This window comes from Microplitis demolitor, chromosome 2 (genome assembly GCF_026212275.2).
Source record: "Microplitis demolitor isolate Queensland-Clemson2020A chromosome 2, iyMicDemo2.1a, whole genome shotgun sequence".
NCBI lineage: Eukaryota > Metazoa > Arthropoda > Insecta > Hymenoptera > Braconidae > Microplitis > Microplitis demolitor.
In genome coordinates this window covers 4,605,857-4,621,704 of record NC_068546.1, presented here as the reverse complement: position 1 = coordinate 4,621,704, position 15,848 = coordinate 4,605,857, and the positions used below count along the sequence as shown (strand labels likewise).

The 15,848-nt window shown below is 25.9% G+C and overlaps 3 protein-coding genes and 2 non-coding genes across 8 annotated transcripts; 4 read left to right on the top strand and 1 right to left on the bottom strand.

Annotated features, from left to right (window-relative positions):
• Positions 1-344: 344 nt before the first annotated feature.
• LOC103580197 (prion-like-(Q/N-rich) domain-bearing protein 25) lies at positions 345-4,014 on the top strand. 3 transcript variants are annotated; one of them, XM_014444033.2, is made up of 9 exons: positions 345-456; positions 533-623; positions 758-1,003; positions 1,080-1,325; positions 2,129-2,377; positions 2,442-2,687; positions 2,779-2,994; positions 3,185-3,457; positions 3,526-4,014. In XM_014444033.2, exons 1-9 carry the CDS (start codon positions 358-360, stop codon positions 3,786-3,788), a joined length of 1,929 nt encoding a protein of 642 aa, XP_014299519.1. In that variant the 5' UTR covers positions 345-357; the 3' UTR covers positions 3,789-4,014. The 3 variants fall into 3 exon arrangements, with proteins under 3 accessions (XP_014299519.1, XP_014299518.1, XP_014299520.1); XM_014444032.2 differs by having other exon boundaries at positions 2,746-2,994; positions 3,526-4,013; XM_014444034.2 differs by lacking the exon at positions 758-1,003 and having other exon boundaries at positions 2,746-2,994.
• A 201-nt stretch (positions 4,015-4,215) lies between these two features.
• LOC103580227 (prion-like-(Q/N-rich) domain-bearing protein 25) lies at positions 4,216-10,200 on the top strand. 2 transcript variants are annotated; one of them, XM_053742935.1, is made up of 9 exons: positions 4,216-4,306; positions 4,388-4,478; positions 4,622-4,870; positions 5,205-5,453; positions 5,589-5,846; positions 5,910-6,161; positions 8,342-8,593; positions 8,677-8,939; positions 10,132-10,200. In XM_053742935.1, exons 1-8 carry the CDS (start codon positions 4,238-4,240, stop codon positions 8,931-8,933), a joined length of 1,677 nt encoding a protein of 558 aa, XP_053598910.1. In that variant the 5' UTR covers positions 4,216-4,237; the 3' UTR covers positions 8,934-8,939; positions 10,132-10,200. The 2 variants fall into 2 exon arrangements, with proteins under 2 accessions (XP_053598910.1, XP_008560128.1); XM_008561906.2 differs by lacking the exon at positions 10,132-10,200 and adding an exon at positions 9,035-9,121.
• On the bottom strand, positions 9,022-9,095 carry Trnav-aac (transfer RNA valine (anticodon AAC)). Its single transcript has one exon. It is a non-coding gene; the product is annotated as a tRNA-Val (tRNA).
• Positions 10,011-10,084, top strand: Trnav-aac (transfer RNA valine (anticodon AAC)). The gene has a single exon. It is a non-coding gene; the product is annotated as a tRNA-Val (tRNA).
• A 16-nt stretch (positions 10,201-10,216) lies between the features above and the next one.
• On the top strand, positions 10,217-15,585 carry LOC106694160 (dolichyldiphosphatase 1-like). The gene is made up of 5 exons (XM_053742936.1): positions 10,217-10,425; positions 11,525-11,625; positions 11,702-11,880; positions 13,099-13,326; positions 14,036-15,585. Exons 1-5 carry the CDS (start codon positions 10,308-10,310, stop codon positions 14,163-14,165), a joined length of 756 nt encoding a protein of 251 aa, XP_053598911.1. The 5' UTR covers positions 10,217-10,307; the 3' UTR covers positions 14,166-15,585.
• Positions 15,586-15,848: the final 263 nt, after the last annotated feature.

Sequence of the window (15,848 nt, the reverse complement as noted above, 5' to 3'; positions counted from 1 at the left end):
AGCGTATTAACTATGTACAATACTCATCAATTCTAATTGCTTTTTGCTCAATTCTTGAATAAATAAACTTCTATATATTGCAAAAAAATCTAACTTTCGATTTATTCTTTATAATCAACTTTAAATTTACAAAAGTTTTATCAACAATATAGACCATTTTTATCTTAATATTAGACTATTATCATCCAACACATTTTCAACGTAAAGACCGTTGCTGAAAATAAATCCAACATAATAAATTTAATTAATTTTAATTTGCTTTTAATTACTGATAGCTTTTTAATGGAACCAAGCTAGCACCTTCGATAAAACCTGAGGTTTTTTCATCTACTTTTAAAAAAACAACCGTCAGAAAAAATGGACAGGGGAATTCTCTATATTATTTTAATATTTTTCAATCCTATTTTAGGATTAGATGATAATTATTTTAATCAGTGTATCACTTTTGCAAATACAGTAAATATTTTTTTTATTTTTATAAAATAATATGTTTTTTACATTAACTGATTTTTTTTTTACTGATTGTAAACAGTGTAATCATTCTATTTTAAATCCATGCTGTGATCGAAATAACATATGTACTCTGAAAAGCCCTTCAAATTCATATACATGTAGGAAAAAAGGTATACACTATAAAAATTTATATATTCAAATTTTGTTTTGAAAAATTTTGAACTAAAAATGTAAATTCACAAATTTTAGTTTTTTACGTATGTAATACGTACGTATATATATATGTATATTTTTTTTTTATTAGTACAATTAGGAATGTTTTGTGAACATAATGACGATTGTGATGAAATTCTTCATGCAAAGTGTTCAAAAAATAAAATATGTGTCTGTCGCTTAAATAATGTCCAATTAAACGAGACAACTTGTTCACCATTATTAGGAGAATTTTGTTGGCGTAATGAATTATGCGCAACTGAAAATTCTTTATGCATTAATAATGAGTGTCAATGCAAATCTAATTATTTAAGACAGTCTAATCAATGTATACAAAGTAAAAAAATTGTTCAAAAATAATAGATTTTAATAAGTTGGTATGTTTTCTTTAATGATTATTACAAATGATCTAGTGACTTTGGGATCGCACTGTAAAAATGATGATGCCTGCAGCGAAGTTGAATTTTCAAAATGTACTGATGATATCTGTAAATGTTCATTTAATTATACACAAATTGATTCGAGGTTATGTGCACCACTTTTGGGTGGATTTTGTCAAATAAGTGATGATTGTGTATCTTTTAATGCTTTATGTATTCACAAAATATGTAAATGTCCACCGTACTTTGTTGAAACATCGGATGATAAATGCTTACCAGGTAATATGTGTTATAATATGTATAGGGAAGGTGATTAAAAACGGACCGCTCAGCCCTCCCCCCTTCCAAAAGAAGTATTTTTCCTTTTATTTAAAAAAACGTGTCTACTAAAAAAAAAAATACAAATAATTTACATTAAATTCATATAAAGCCATGTGGGGCAAGTGTGCGCAGTGAGTATGTGTGCGCAAACTCATACATTTTAGTCCGAAATGAATAGGCTTGCGCACACCCCAAAGCGCACACTTGCCCCACATGACTCTACAGCAACCCTGATTAAACAAAACGATTTGTGACGATTAAAACTGTTTTAATCGTTTTGAATCGTCATAAATCGTCAATTGATGATTAAAAACGATTAAATTTTTCGAATGAAGATTAAAGACGATTCATGACCATTTTAAATTTTAATCGTCATTAATCGTTTTTAATCGTAAAATAATGAATCGTCTTTTGACAATTTGAGACGATTAAATCTGAAAATCCATGACGATTATGATGATTAAAGACGGTTAATGATGATTTAATTTTTAATCGTCACAAATCGTCTTGTTTAATCAGGGAAAAAAACCATATGTATTTTTTGTGACCAACAATTCATTAAGTCCAGTAAAAGATTCTTAAGAAAAAAATTTGGGACTCAAAATTGTACAAATTAATGATAAGAGTCTATATAACAGCAAAAAACAATTTTGAAAATAAAAATTTTTTATCAAATTTTTGGGGTGGTCCGTTTTGCCCACAAGGTCCCATTTTCCTACCCATTACCGTAGCAAATTAAAACTACATTTTTGTTATTACAGCTTATTTTAAAATGGCCTGTACATCAAATGAAGAATGCACTCGTCATATGAAATATTCCAAATGTTCATCAATGAACATGTGTGTTTGTCTCAAAACTTATTTTCCGATTAACGCACAATCATGTGCCCCAACATTTAATAAATTTTGTAAAATTAATGAACCATGCGCCAATATTAATTCCATGTGCATTGATAATAAGTGTCAATGTAAACCTGACTACATTTATCGATCATTACAATGCATTCCATGTAAGTATTAATTATTACACTAATTATTGCCCTTAAAAATTTTCAAAATCATTGTGTTTTTTAGTAAAACTGAATGGGTCTTGTAAATTCAATGAAGATTGTGACAAAATAGAAAACGCAGTATGCATTGAAAATGAGTGTGTGTGCAATACAAATTACATCGAATCATATAATTCAACCTGCGAACCACTTTTGGGTGGTTTGTGTTCGAAAAATGATCAATGTATACCTCATAATTCCATTTGTGTTGATAATGTATGTAAATGTAGATTTGAGTATGTGCAAAAGTCCAATGAAAAATGTTTACCATGTAAGTTTTATTTTATTTGATAGTAAATAGTACATTTTATTAATGAATTTATTCAAAGTGTACTTGAAACAATCTTGTAAATTCACTGAAGATTGCCAAGAAATTAAGTACTCAGTATGCTCGAAAAATAATAAATGTGTTTGTAAACAAAATTATACTGCATGGGGCGATACTGAGTGTAAAGCACTTATAGGTGAGTATTGTGACGGAAGCGAAGAATGTTTATTTCAAGATTCTACTTGTAGTGACAATAAATGTCAATGCAGAGAAAACTTCACATCTCAATCAGGAAAGTACTGCAAACCTGGTAAGAAAATCACACTGTCTTCGGAATCAAGGATTCCTTTAAATTTTTTCCTCAATGTGTGTTTGTTACTCGTAATATTTGTCGGCATGTAATCCATGGCGAATCTAAACTACAGTAAATTACGGTGATTTATCGTAAGCTGGATTCACTAGAGATGAAAAATAATTTTTTTTTTTTAATTTAATTACAGTTGGATTAGGTAAAGCCTGTAAAACCGATTCAAACTGCAGTATGATAACTAATGCTATATGTTCTCACTATAAAATATGTACATGTTTTGCAAGCTATTATGCATTAAGTGAATTAGCATGCGCACCAATTATAGGTGGATATTGCGAGAATAGCAATCATTGTTTCCATCGGAATAATGATCCCTTTTCTCACGATCCATATAACTGTATTAATAACGAATGTCAATGCAATCCTAATTCTACATCTATCTCTGATAGTCAGTGTATAGACAGTAAGTTTTTCTCTAAAATATTAATTATAAAAAAAAAATTTATTTACAACTTCGTTTTATTATTTCAGCAAGTTTATTGCATTCTTGTAATGGAGATGCAGATTGCGCTGATCTGTTACACGCACAATGTTATTTGAACAAAAAAAAATGTGTCTGTAAACATAATAATATTGCTCTGAATAAATTAACATGTTTTCCACTTATCGGAGGATATTGTACTGCAGATTATCAATGCATGGCTGATAATACCGTTTGTATCGATAATCAATGTCAATGCAAGCCTAACTCTGTATTTGTCGCTCAAAATTCATGCGCATATACTCAAAACTAATTTTATATCTAGCCAAATTCTCGTAATCAGTCGAGTTATATTTTTTAATTATTTTATCAAAATTTTATGTATATCTAAGAACAATACTTTTTTTTCTTTTTTAATTAAAATTGGGCTCTATTTATTTTAACTTAAAAAAATAAAATGTATTTAAAAAACTAAAAAAAGATTTTTTAATAGCAATCTAATAGACTCCAACGTATTTTTAATAAAAAAAATAATAAAACTTTATTAAGTGTAATAAAATTATCAATTAGTAAAACTTATTTTTATACTTTTTAATAGCTTGTACATTGATAAATTCAATAAAAATTTTATTAAGTCAACGAGAAACTATAAAAAACATTAGACAATTTTTCTAACTCAATATTTTTAATTTTTTTATAATCTGTTTGAAAACAATGGAATTTTATTTTATAATCTTGAGTAAAATTTTTCCTTTAATTTTTATGTATAGTAATCCAGTTTATGGAAATACGTATAATCTGAATGATAATTGTGTTAAATATGGAGAACCAGTAAGCATTAGTTAATATTTCAAATTTATATCAAATAATAATAACATTATTAAATATACTTAATTTTTTTTTGTCTATAAGTGTATTCCTAAGTCTGCACTACGATGCTGCAGTCTATATGATTCATGTCAACAATCGGAAACAGCTGGTTTATTTTTATGTACTCAGAAAGGTATATTTATTCAAATTAATATAATTATTGATTACCTAAACTGAATTTATAGCGGAACTTTGTTTTTCCTATCGTGTATTAACTGCATTGACACGGCAGTAGTACATAGCGCTTTCATGAATTTAAAAAAAAATTTTTTCTAGTGCAATTAGGAGACTTTTGTAGAAATGATGATAACTGTAGAGAAATCCGTCATTCGAAATGTTCAAAAGATAAACATTGCGTTTGTAGGTTGAACAATATTCAACTTAATGATACAACTTGTGCGCCATTACTTGGAGAATTTTGTTGGCGAAATGAAAAATGTGCAACTGAAAATGCTGTTTGTATTGATATGGAGTGTCAATGCACTACAAATTACATAAGACGGTCTAATAATCAATGTTTACAAAGTAATTATTATTTTAAATGATAGATTCCCTTGTGGATCCGAATTACGTTAATTTGCGGTATTTAGAAGAATAACAGTATTTTATGGAAAATTACTGCATTTTTGGCAAAATTGCGGTACTTTTACCGTGAAATTGCGACGATGCTGCGGTATTTTAACGTAAAGTAAAGTATTGCTCTGTAAAAATAAAAAAGCATACGGTTCTTACGGTAAAAATTCCGCAAATTACGGTAAATTATCGTGTCACCATAAAATGACCTAAATTACCGTAGAATGCAGCGAATTTGCAATATTTACAATTAAAAATTTATTAAAAATAATTTTATCATTTGTAGTGATATTAGGTAAAATTTGTCGAAGTAACAAAGATTGTAATAGTGTCAAGTTTGCGGAATGTTCAGAGCATAAAATATGCAAATGTGATTCAAATTCTATTGAATTAAATTCATTAATTTGTGCACCACTTTTAAAAGGGGTTTGTTTCAACGACAATGAATGTTTTGTTAATAATTCTGTTTGTATTTATAATAAATGTCAATGCAAAAAATATTTTTATGCTCATTCTAATAATCAATGCAAACTGGGTAAATATAATTTATCATATAAATCATTATTATTATTATTATTATTATTATTATTATTATTATTATTATTATTATTATTATTATTATTATTATTATTATTGGTTTAATTAATAGATTAATATTATTAAATTTAAGCATTTTTATCATCACTATTTTGTAATCGTGATCAAGATTGTAGCGATCTTATAAAATATAGTGAATGCCATGATAATAGAAAATGTGCCTGCAAAAATAATTACACTGCTGTAACTTATGTAAAATGTGCAGCTTTCGTGTTAAATGAATATTGTTATAATAACAGTGATTGCGCAGTAGAAAATTCAACGTGTGTCGATAATAAATGTCAATGCCAAAATGAATTTATTAGTCAGTCTAATAATCAATGCATAATCCGTAAGTATATATCATGAACCACTATTATTTTTCGTTTGACTAATAGATTGATATGTATTCAAGCATTTCTTTCGTCATTATCTTGTGATAATGATGCGCATTGTAGCAATATTATAAATGATACTAAATGTGCTGATAATAAAAAATGTGCCTGCAAAAAAAATTACATTGCTGTTAATGATATAAAATGTGCGTCTACTGCATTGAATGAATACTGCAACAATCACAGCGAATGCACAATTGGAAATTCTACGTGTATTGATGGTAAATGTCAGCACACTAATAATTATGGATCTAGTAAGCAAACCAAACCAGGTAAACGGATTAGAATAATAAAAAATAGTAATTTTTTAAGTTTACTTCTTTTGGCGCGTTTAGTTGAGAGTAAAATTGGAAGCTGCGCGCGCACACCGTAACGCTAATCCGACAGTATGAAGTTGACTAGCAAATATAATTAAAAGTGTATATTTATATTACTGACTAAGTTTACTCATATACAGACTAGACGCAAAGTATCAAACAAGAGATTTTTGACTTAGTTAAAATTGAATAAAAACAATACGCTACGTAAAATTAATGTTCTTACTTTATATTAAATGCCGAAAAGGAAAAAAAATCCAAAAAAACAAGTATGTTTTAGTCTAAGTTGTAAAGTAAAATCGTAAAAACGATGATTTTATAGAAAATACAAAATTTTGAGAATCCTCAAGAGTCAATTCTTGTATTATTTATCATATAATTCATTATTCTCTTTAATGTATACTGCACAGTGATATTTTTTTGAGAATAAAAATTCAAAAGAAAGAGGGGTAAAATGAGTCATCTAATAATAAATTGATAATTACATATTTTTTATGATTTTTTTAACTTCCCGCTAAGAAAATCGACGATTTTCAAAAATTTCGGGAAGTTATTGTTTTCACCCCGATTTTCGAAAATCGAGTTTTCATCAGATGTCGACGTTTTGAGGTCCTAGGAAGCTATTCTGACTATTTTCAGAATGATGTCCGAGTGTGTGTGTGTGTGTGTGTGTGTGTGTGTGTGTGTGTGTGTGTGTGTGTGTGTGTGTGTGTGTGTGTGTGTGTGTGTGTGTGTGTGTGTGTGTGTGTGTGTGTGTGTGTGTGTGTGTGTGTATGTATGTAAACTCTTTGTAACTTTTGAACTAATGAATCGATTTGGATGGTTGAGGTGGCAATCGAAAGAGCTTGTTGGCATTCAACTTTCCTGAAAATTTCAGATTATTTGATCGAATAGACTCGAAAATATTGGCGAATTACGAAAAAAAACAAAATTTTTTTTTTAGTTTCTTATTGATTTCTCAAAAACGACTTATACGATCGACTTCAAAATCTAATCAGCTCTAGAACTCAATAAAACGCGTCGATTGCCACCTCAAACATCATAATCGGATAATTCGTTCGAGAGTTATCGCGGGAGAAAGAAATGGTGAAAAACGGTTTTTTCTAAATATTTTCGAAACGACTGACGCGATCGATTTCAAATTTTAATCAGCTCTAGAACTCAATAAAACGCGCCGATTGCAACGTCAACTATCAAAATCGATTGATTAGTTCAAAAGATATCGGCGTTGAAAAGTTAAAAAAATAACATTTTATGTTATTTTTTCCGAATAAATCAGAATATAACGTACTAAAATGTGCCTGATATCATACCAACTCATCTTTTTTATGGTTTCTTTCGATCATATAATGTCATCGAACTTAGTTTTTAGTTTAAATCATATTATCAACAAAAAAATCGATAAAACGTAGTTTTTAATATTTTTATCGGATATTTCATATTTTATTGTTTCTGACATGAGTCAAAATTTATTTAAATCTTGATTTTGATCCCCGACATTGATTTCTGCCTCAATACACTTATTTTACTGAACAAAATCAGGAACTAAATTTTAAAAACCGCTTCATTGATGATTTTCGATTCTTAAATTTTCAAACTTCAGCATAACAGGTAACTTGTTAGAGCTTGAAAAGATCATAAAAAAACAATTGCATGCGATAGCATTTTCGAGCTCGAAGAGCTCGAAAATATATCTACACTAATGTTTTCGAGCTCTTTGAGGTCGAAAACAGCGGGAAGTTTTGGGGCTGGCCCGCAGGGTCAACCGACAGACCGATTTTTTTGTTTTTTTATGATCAAATTATTACACTAAAATCGTAATGAGCATCGATAACATCAAAAAATTAATGAACATTAAATTAATGCCTGAAATTTAAAAAATTTTTTTTTCCTATTAAATAATCACCTTTAACGATTTTATTCGGTAACTGAAACTACAAAATAGTTGAACTTTTTTGGAGTTTACATATTTTCTAATTTTAATAAAAAGTATGAACATTTCTCTACATATATATATTTTTAACGCGCAATAAAATTTATTTTCGTCACACCAAAGGAGTAAAACTTCTAACGTGCGTACATAAGTACACGCACCCACTTATTTTTTCTAACAATTACTTTATTTTAAAATAAAGCTGGATTGGGTGAAACCTGTCGGGATAATTTTGATTGCGAAATAATAGTCAATGGAATATGTTCTCCAGAATATAATATATGCATTTGTTCTCAAAATAATTTAGCATTAAATAAACTAACCTGTACACCAATTGTCGGTGAATTTTGTACAAATGATTCACAATGTTTGTTCCATTCATCTTATTGCATTGATTTTACGTGTCAATGCCGGCCTAATTTAACACCTGTCTCTGCAATTCAGTGTGTAAAGAGTAAGTATTCAAAAAAAAAAATTATGGCCACTTACTTTTTACGTTTTTGTAATAAGTTTATAAATAAACTTTATTTTATATAGCGTTCTCATTGTATTCTTGTAATAAAGATTCAGAATGTAGTGATCCATGGCATTCGAAATGTTCAGAAGATAAATTGTGTGTTTGTAACTCAAATAATACAGCATTGAGCCAATCAACATGTTTACCACAATTATTTGGTTATTGTTGGAAAGATGATCAATGTGTAATCGAAAATTCTGTCTGTATTGACTTTAATTGTAAATGCAAAGATAATTTTGTACCTGCCGCTAAAAATCTTTGCGTACCACATTTTTAGCCTAAGGTATAGTTTTTTAAATTACTGTGTAGCCAAATCCTTGTTTCTTGTGAAATAAATTTTATCAATAAAATTTGAAAAAAAATATTGTTTCTGCTCAGGTTCGAACTGAGGACCTTCTGCGTGTTAGGCAGATGTGATAACCAACTACACCACAGAAACTGACTTGAAGGCTGAGCTTTTAATATAGTTTGTAATCCCAATGGGTATTACTGTAGCGTTTCTCGCAACATGGCTGCCATAATGGCGGCAATTTTAAAATTTGATTTAATTTTAAAAATTTACCCAAGACTATTATTATTTAAAATATTCTATGATTCATATTTTTCCGTGTAAATTAAGATTAATTCAATCATAAAATACTATATTTATAATATATAACACTTTTTGTTATTTATGATGTTATATACTTTTAGGTAAAACGTAATTTTGGTATTTCCCAAGTAATCGAAAATAAATACCTAGATGGCTAATACTTTTATAACTTTTATGTCTAATAAAAAATTGTAGATTCAAATAAATATACAAAAATATTACAGTTTTGAATAAGCGAAAAAACCTAAAATTAGAACTAAAATATAAAAAAGTATGTAAAAAACTTATTATTTCTATTTCTCGGGTTATATTTTTATTGATGGTGAAAAAATCGAGAAGCTTTATTATCAATACTCAAGGGTCGCTCTAAAACGTTCAAAAGACAGCATTCGGAAACATTCAAAATTCTTGAGCGAGGTTTAAATATTTAAATTTTGGGCTTAAATTTTCAGCGTAGTCATGATTTCACAAATATAAACTATTGCTGCCACGAGAAAGAAAAAAATTTGAATTAAAAAATTCAAATTTCGATCATTTTTGATATTTTCAAAATTCGTGAGTGACCTCTTGAAAATTTTTTATCGAGCTGATTTTTGGAGGCTTCTTAAAACATCGTAAACCAACAAATTTTCATAAGAGACTCGAAAAAAAAAAATAGTCGGTTTTTTTGGGCCACCCTAATCTAGATAAATCTAAATTATTTTTTCTTCGCTTTCCTACAATAGATTTGTGTTCATCTATTAGTGTCTCGTCCTCATATCAGTTTCTGTGGTGTAGTTGGTTATCACATCTGCCTAACACGCAGAAGGTCCTCAGTTCGAACCTGAGCAGAAACAATATTTTTGTTTTTTCATTTTTTCACCGAAAAAAAAATAACTTTCAGTACTCAGTAACCAATGAAATTTAAATTATAAAAAATTTAAATAAATAAAAGTGAATATCGATACAACAATTAATCGATTAATGATTTAAATAAAAATCTAACGCGACTCGACTTATATATATTTATTCCGACTAAACGTAATCGTAATGTTATCAAAATAAAGTTAACGCACAATAATGGCGGCGGTTGATGACGAGTATTTACATAAAGTATCGTCAAATTTAATTAATAATAATTACCAACAAAATATTAAATGGATTCCATTGTCATTAACGCACGTCGAGTATCCTCAAGGTAATTAATTGTTATTTTTTAAATTTAATTTTATAAATATTCATATATTTTATATATTATTTTTAAAGTATGTGTTATATAGGTTATAATTTTTATTTTGTGATAAATAAATATGTAATAGTTATATTAATAAATATAATTACGACAAAATAATTTTATAAAATGTATGTTGTTATATATTTATTGATTTTTTAAATAAAAACAAATATTTATGGATTTTAATTTTAAAAAGGAGAGAGTGAATGTAACTGACAAGTGGAAGTTTTTTTAAATTTTTTAATAAATAAATATAGTAAAAATTAAAAAATGCGTATTTGGATAAATAAAAGATCAGTATGCGCATTTTTTAAAAATTTCATTATTTGAATTTATTTATTTAAAGTTTATAAAATGTCTTATGTTTGCTATATTTACTCTCATTGAAAGATGAGTGTGAATATAGCAGACATAAGATGAATTTAAAGTTATTAATAAATAGAGTAAATAATCAAAAAAATAAAATTTCAAAAAAATGCACATTTAAAAAATTAAAAAATTAATAAGTGCATTTTTTTAAATTACATTTTTTTAATTATTTACTCTGTTTATTTATAATTTTAAATATGAGTGTGAATGTAATGACTCTGAAGCTAGCAGATTATTAGTAACTTTCGGATTTTTTTTAAACTAATCAATTACAACAAAAAAAAAAAAAACTAAAAATATGCACATGTAGAAAATTTAAAAAACTACATGTGCAATTTTTTAAAATATTTTTTTTTTTATAATTCATTGCTTAAAAAAAATCAAAAAATTATCAAACGTCGGGTAACTTCATTATCATGTGAATATAGCAGACGGACAAATTTGAAATTATAAATAACTAGAGTAAATAATTAATAAAATAAAATTTAAAAAAAATGCACATTTGAAAAATTTCAAAATTAACAAGTGCATTTTTTATAAATATTTTTTTTTTAATTACTTACTCTATTTATTTATAATTTTAAATTTGTCTACTGCATTCACGCTCATCATGAAAAGTAACATAATTTTAATAAGAACATGGCCAATTTAAAATATTTTTTCATATTATAAATATAATATTTTATATTCACAGGAGATTCATTAGGACATTTATTATCATTGATAAGTTTAATGCCATTTGCAATAATAATAGGATTTCTAACACTTATTTTATTCCGACGTGATTTACACACGGTAAGTTAACAAATTAATTAGTTAATTAATTGATAAATTATTTAACTGATAGTTATTTTTATTAACAATATTACAGATATGTTTTTTTATTGGAGTTGTGGTAACAGATATAATTGGGTTATCATTGAAATACACAATAAGAGAAGCCAGACCAATGAGACGAGATGTTATTTATGTTGAATATGGAATGCCGTCGTCTCATTCATTGTTGATGTGGTTTTTTGCAACTTACACTGCGTTGTTTGTATGCTTAAGGTAATAGATTATTTTTTTTTTCTTATAAATAATTAAACATTAATCGAGCAGTTCATTTCATCATTTTTAATTCTTTTTAATCAATATTTTTAAACAGGTACTTGAATTATTATTTATATATTTGATTTCGAGTCAAATGCTGGTTTTTAAATAATTTAGTCTAGGGAATATTGTCTGAGAAAATTGTTGAATGTGCTGAAAATAAGCGCGATATATAAATATGCGTCAATAATTAGTATAATTAATATATATATTAGGATGATACTGGTTAGCTGACGTTTAATAATTTTTGGATTTTTTTTTAACGATAAATTAAAAAAAAAAAAAATATTTGAAAAAAATGCACCTGTAGTTTTTTAAATTTTCTAAATGTGCATTTTTTTTTTTTTTTTTTTGTAATTTATTTAGAGAAAAAAAATCCGAAAATTGCTAATTGGAAGGTAGCCTCAGAATCATATATTAGGGTGGTCGTTAAAAATTAAATTTTCTCGGTCGTTTCATAAGAAGCTTCTTCTAGTGAGAAATTATATAAGGAATTTGTTTTTTTTTTTTTTTTTTTTTTTTTTTTTTTTTTTTTTTTTTTTTTTTTTTTTCAACAAAAAGAACACGCGTCTCGAAATGTTCAAAATTAATTTTTCGATACAATCGCGGTTTTTTTTAAATATCTCATAAAATATGCAGATTAAAAGAAAAATTTGTAGGAAATTAAACTCTTGACAAAAAAGGTCATGTTAATTTTTTTTATAAAATGTGTATTTATGAAGATATTTCAAAAAAACTTTTTTAAGATCATTTCAAATACTTCATTGATGAAATCTAAAAAAGTTTTTTTAAAATATCTTCGTAAATATACATTTTATAAAAGAAATGTATATGACCTTTTTTGTAAAGAATTTAATTTCCTACAAAATTGTTCCTATGACTTTTTCCTTTAATCTGCATATTTTATGAGATATTTCAAAAAAACTGCGATTGTATCTAGAAATGAACTTTGATCGTTTTAAGACACGTGTTCTTTTTAATTAAAAAAAAAACAAAACCAAATTCTCCAGGTATTTTTTCACTAGAACAAGCTTTTTATGAGGCATCTGAGAAAATTGTATTTTTAACGACCACTCTAATACATATATCTATTATACTTTTAATGAATAAAAAAAATTGTAGTTTCTTTTATAAAACTTTGAAAAACGGCTCTTTGATTAATTAATTTTATTTTAGAATGCATCAAAATAACAACAGTACAGTTGTAGAAAAATTATGGAGATGGACAATCATCGGTGGCTGTACAACAGTTGCCATTTTAGTATCATATAGTCGTATTTATTTGCAATATCATACAATATCACAAGTATTATGTGGTTTTATTGTGGGAGTTATTATGGGAATAACGTGGTTTTTTATAACTCATCTAGTCCTAGCGCCATTTTTTCCAATTATTGTGTCGTGGTAAGTTTATATCAAACATACATATTTTTTTTTTTTAATTAATCGCGTCGCTCATTCCAAAAAGACTTGAATTTTTTTCTGCACAGGGCTTTAGTCCCTAAATTTAAAACAAAAAGGGCGTATAATTTTTTTTTTAATTCTTAATCATATTGTATACTCATTCTACAGTTGAAAATTTGGAAAAAAAAATTATACGCCTTCTTGGCTATGATACTAAAGCTAGCCGATGTCTTATACTTTTTTGACTTTCTTTAAGACGGTAAGTTAGAAAAAAAAAAAAATATTTTAAAAAATTGCACTTGAAGTTTTTTTTAGTTTTCTACATGTGCTTTTTTTTTTTTTTTTTTTTTTTTTTTTTTTTTTTTTTTTTTTTTTTTTTTTTTTTTTCAATTTATTAGTTGAAAAAAAAAATCCGAAAATTGTTAATTATCTACTAACTTCAGAATCATTGAACTTCAGGATTATCTCTTGGCTTTAAAGAGTTTCCTATACAAAAAAAAACTTCTTGACTGAAAGTACATGTTCATTAATACAAAAAAATTTTTTTGAAGACCTCTTTCTTACATAAAGTAAAAATTTCTTCTGATGAAGACAAATTCACTTGAATCAAGATAATTTTTTTTTTGTGTAAGTCCTTTTGGAATTAATGACGCTAAATATTAATATACATTCATATTTATTTATATATTTATTTATTGAATTGTTCAAGGCGATTGTCTGAATTTTTATTAATACGTGATACAACTTTAATACCAAATGTACTGTGGTTCGAATATACTAATATAAGAACAGAGGCTAGAGCACGCTCAAGAAAATTAGTTTCAATGAAATCGCAATGACGACTGATGGTTGCCCAGTGGGCGGAAAATAAATAAACAAAAACTATTTGTTGAAAGTTTAAAATTTTTTTTATTTTTAAAATTTTTCTCATCACTCGATGTTTAATTTTTTAAAAGATTTTTTAGAAAAATCTAATCGTTCAGTTTATTTAAATTGAATTTTAAATATTTTTACTACGATTTGTTTTAAAATCTCGATAATTATATATCGTAATAAATTTTTTTAAAACCTGCAATAATTTACTTTATTTTTAATAAAAAAAAAAAAGCGCGGGAAAGTACAATAATTTTTTTTAAAAAGTTTTATCAGGGCACATGATTTTCAAGTAATTTTATTTTTAAATAAAAATAATTTTTGAACAAGTTTAAAAAATTTTGTTAAAATAACTCAGCACTGCCAAAATTATTCCGATACATTTAAAAAAAAACTCTTGTAGTAAAATTGAACGGTTTTAAAAAAAAATGTGACCAAAAATTGTTTTTACTAGATACGTCAAATTGCTCAAAAAAAAAAAAGTAAAAATAAATTATGTAAAAAATTTTTGAAAATATATTTCGCTCTCATTAAATGAAATTACCATAAATTTTAAAAATTTTGATTTAGTGATTTTTTAAAAAATTTTTAATACAAAGTAAAAAGTATAAAAAAAAAATAAAATACTTGAAAATTCGAGAACCCAATTACTAATTAAATATATATTAAAATTGAATAATAAAAATTTTTTAACCCTAGAGTATTGAAATTTGAAAAAAAAAAAATTTATCTCAATTTTGAAATATTTACTAATTTCAAAAATTCAAAATTAATTTTCGCTTAAAAATAAATAAAAAATGGTTACAAATTTGCCGAGACAGATTTTTGAAAAAATTATTTGCTGTTAAAATCAATTAGGAGTTAAATGAAATTTTGAACATATATTTCAGTAAAATCTTCATGTCAATTTTCAAATTTTGTAGGCTAAAATTTATCCAATAAATTTCGTTTAATTCCTAATTGATAACAACTGTAATTAATTTATTCAAAAATCTATATCTTTGCGGCAATTTTAACTGCGTTGTTTTTTTTTAAATTAATGCTTTAATTTTTTAAAAATTAATTTATAAAATTTTACTACGGTCATTACAATTGAGTCATTAAATATTTTTAAAAAGTAGGGGCACTGTCTGAGAATGTCCTTAACTATTATTGTTCACTTTGTAAACATAAAAAAGTCAATGCAAAAAAAAAAAAACAAAATTAAAAAACAAAATCATCGGTTACAAAAAAAATTATCAATTGACTGTCAATTACCTCAGAGTAACTTCACCTAATTTTTTGTATATTAAAAAAATAATTACATCTATCGTTTTTTAATTTTTAAAAAATGGCGGTAGTTTAAAATTTTTTAAAAATTGGACAAAATATCGAGATAAATTTTTTTTTTTCACTCCACCCTCATATATATATATATATATATATATATATATATATTTTGTTAATTAAAATTTTTTTTACTAAAATAATAATTATAAAAATTAATTAAAGCAATTATTACTTAATTATTTATGAAATAAATTAAAGATGTTTATTAATTATCTTTTTATATAATTAATATATATTAAGTTTAAAGTAAATGAATTCTTAAAAAGTTTTTTTATTTTTTTAATCTATTTAATACATAGCTAATAATAATACTTATAATA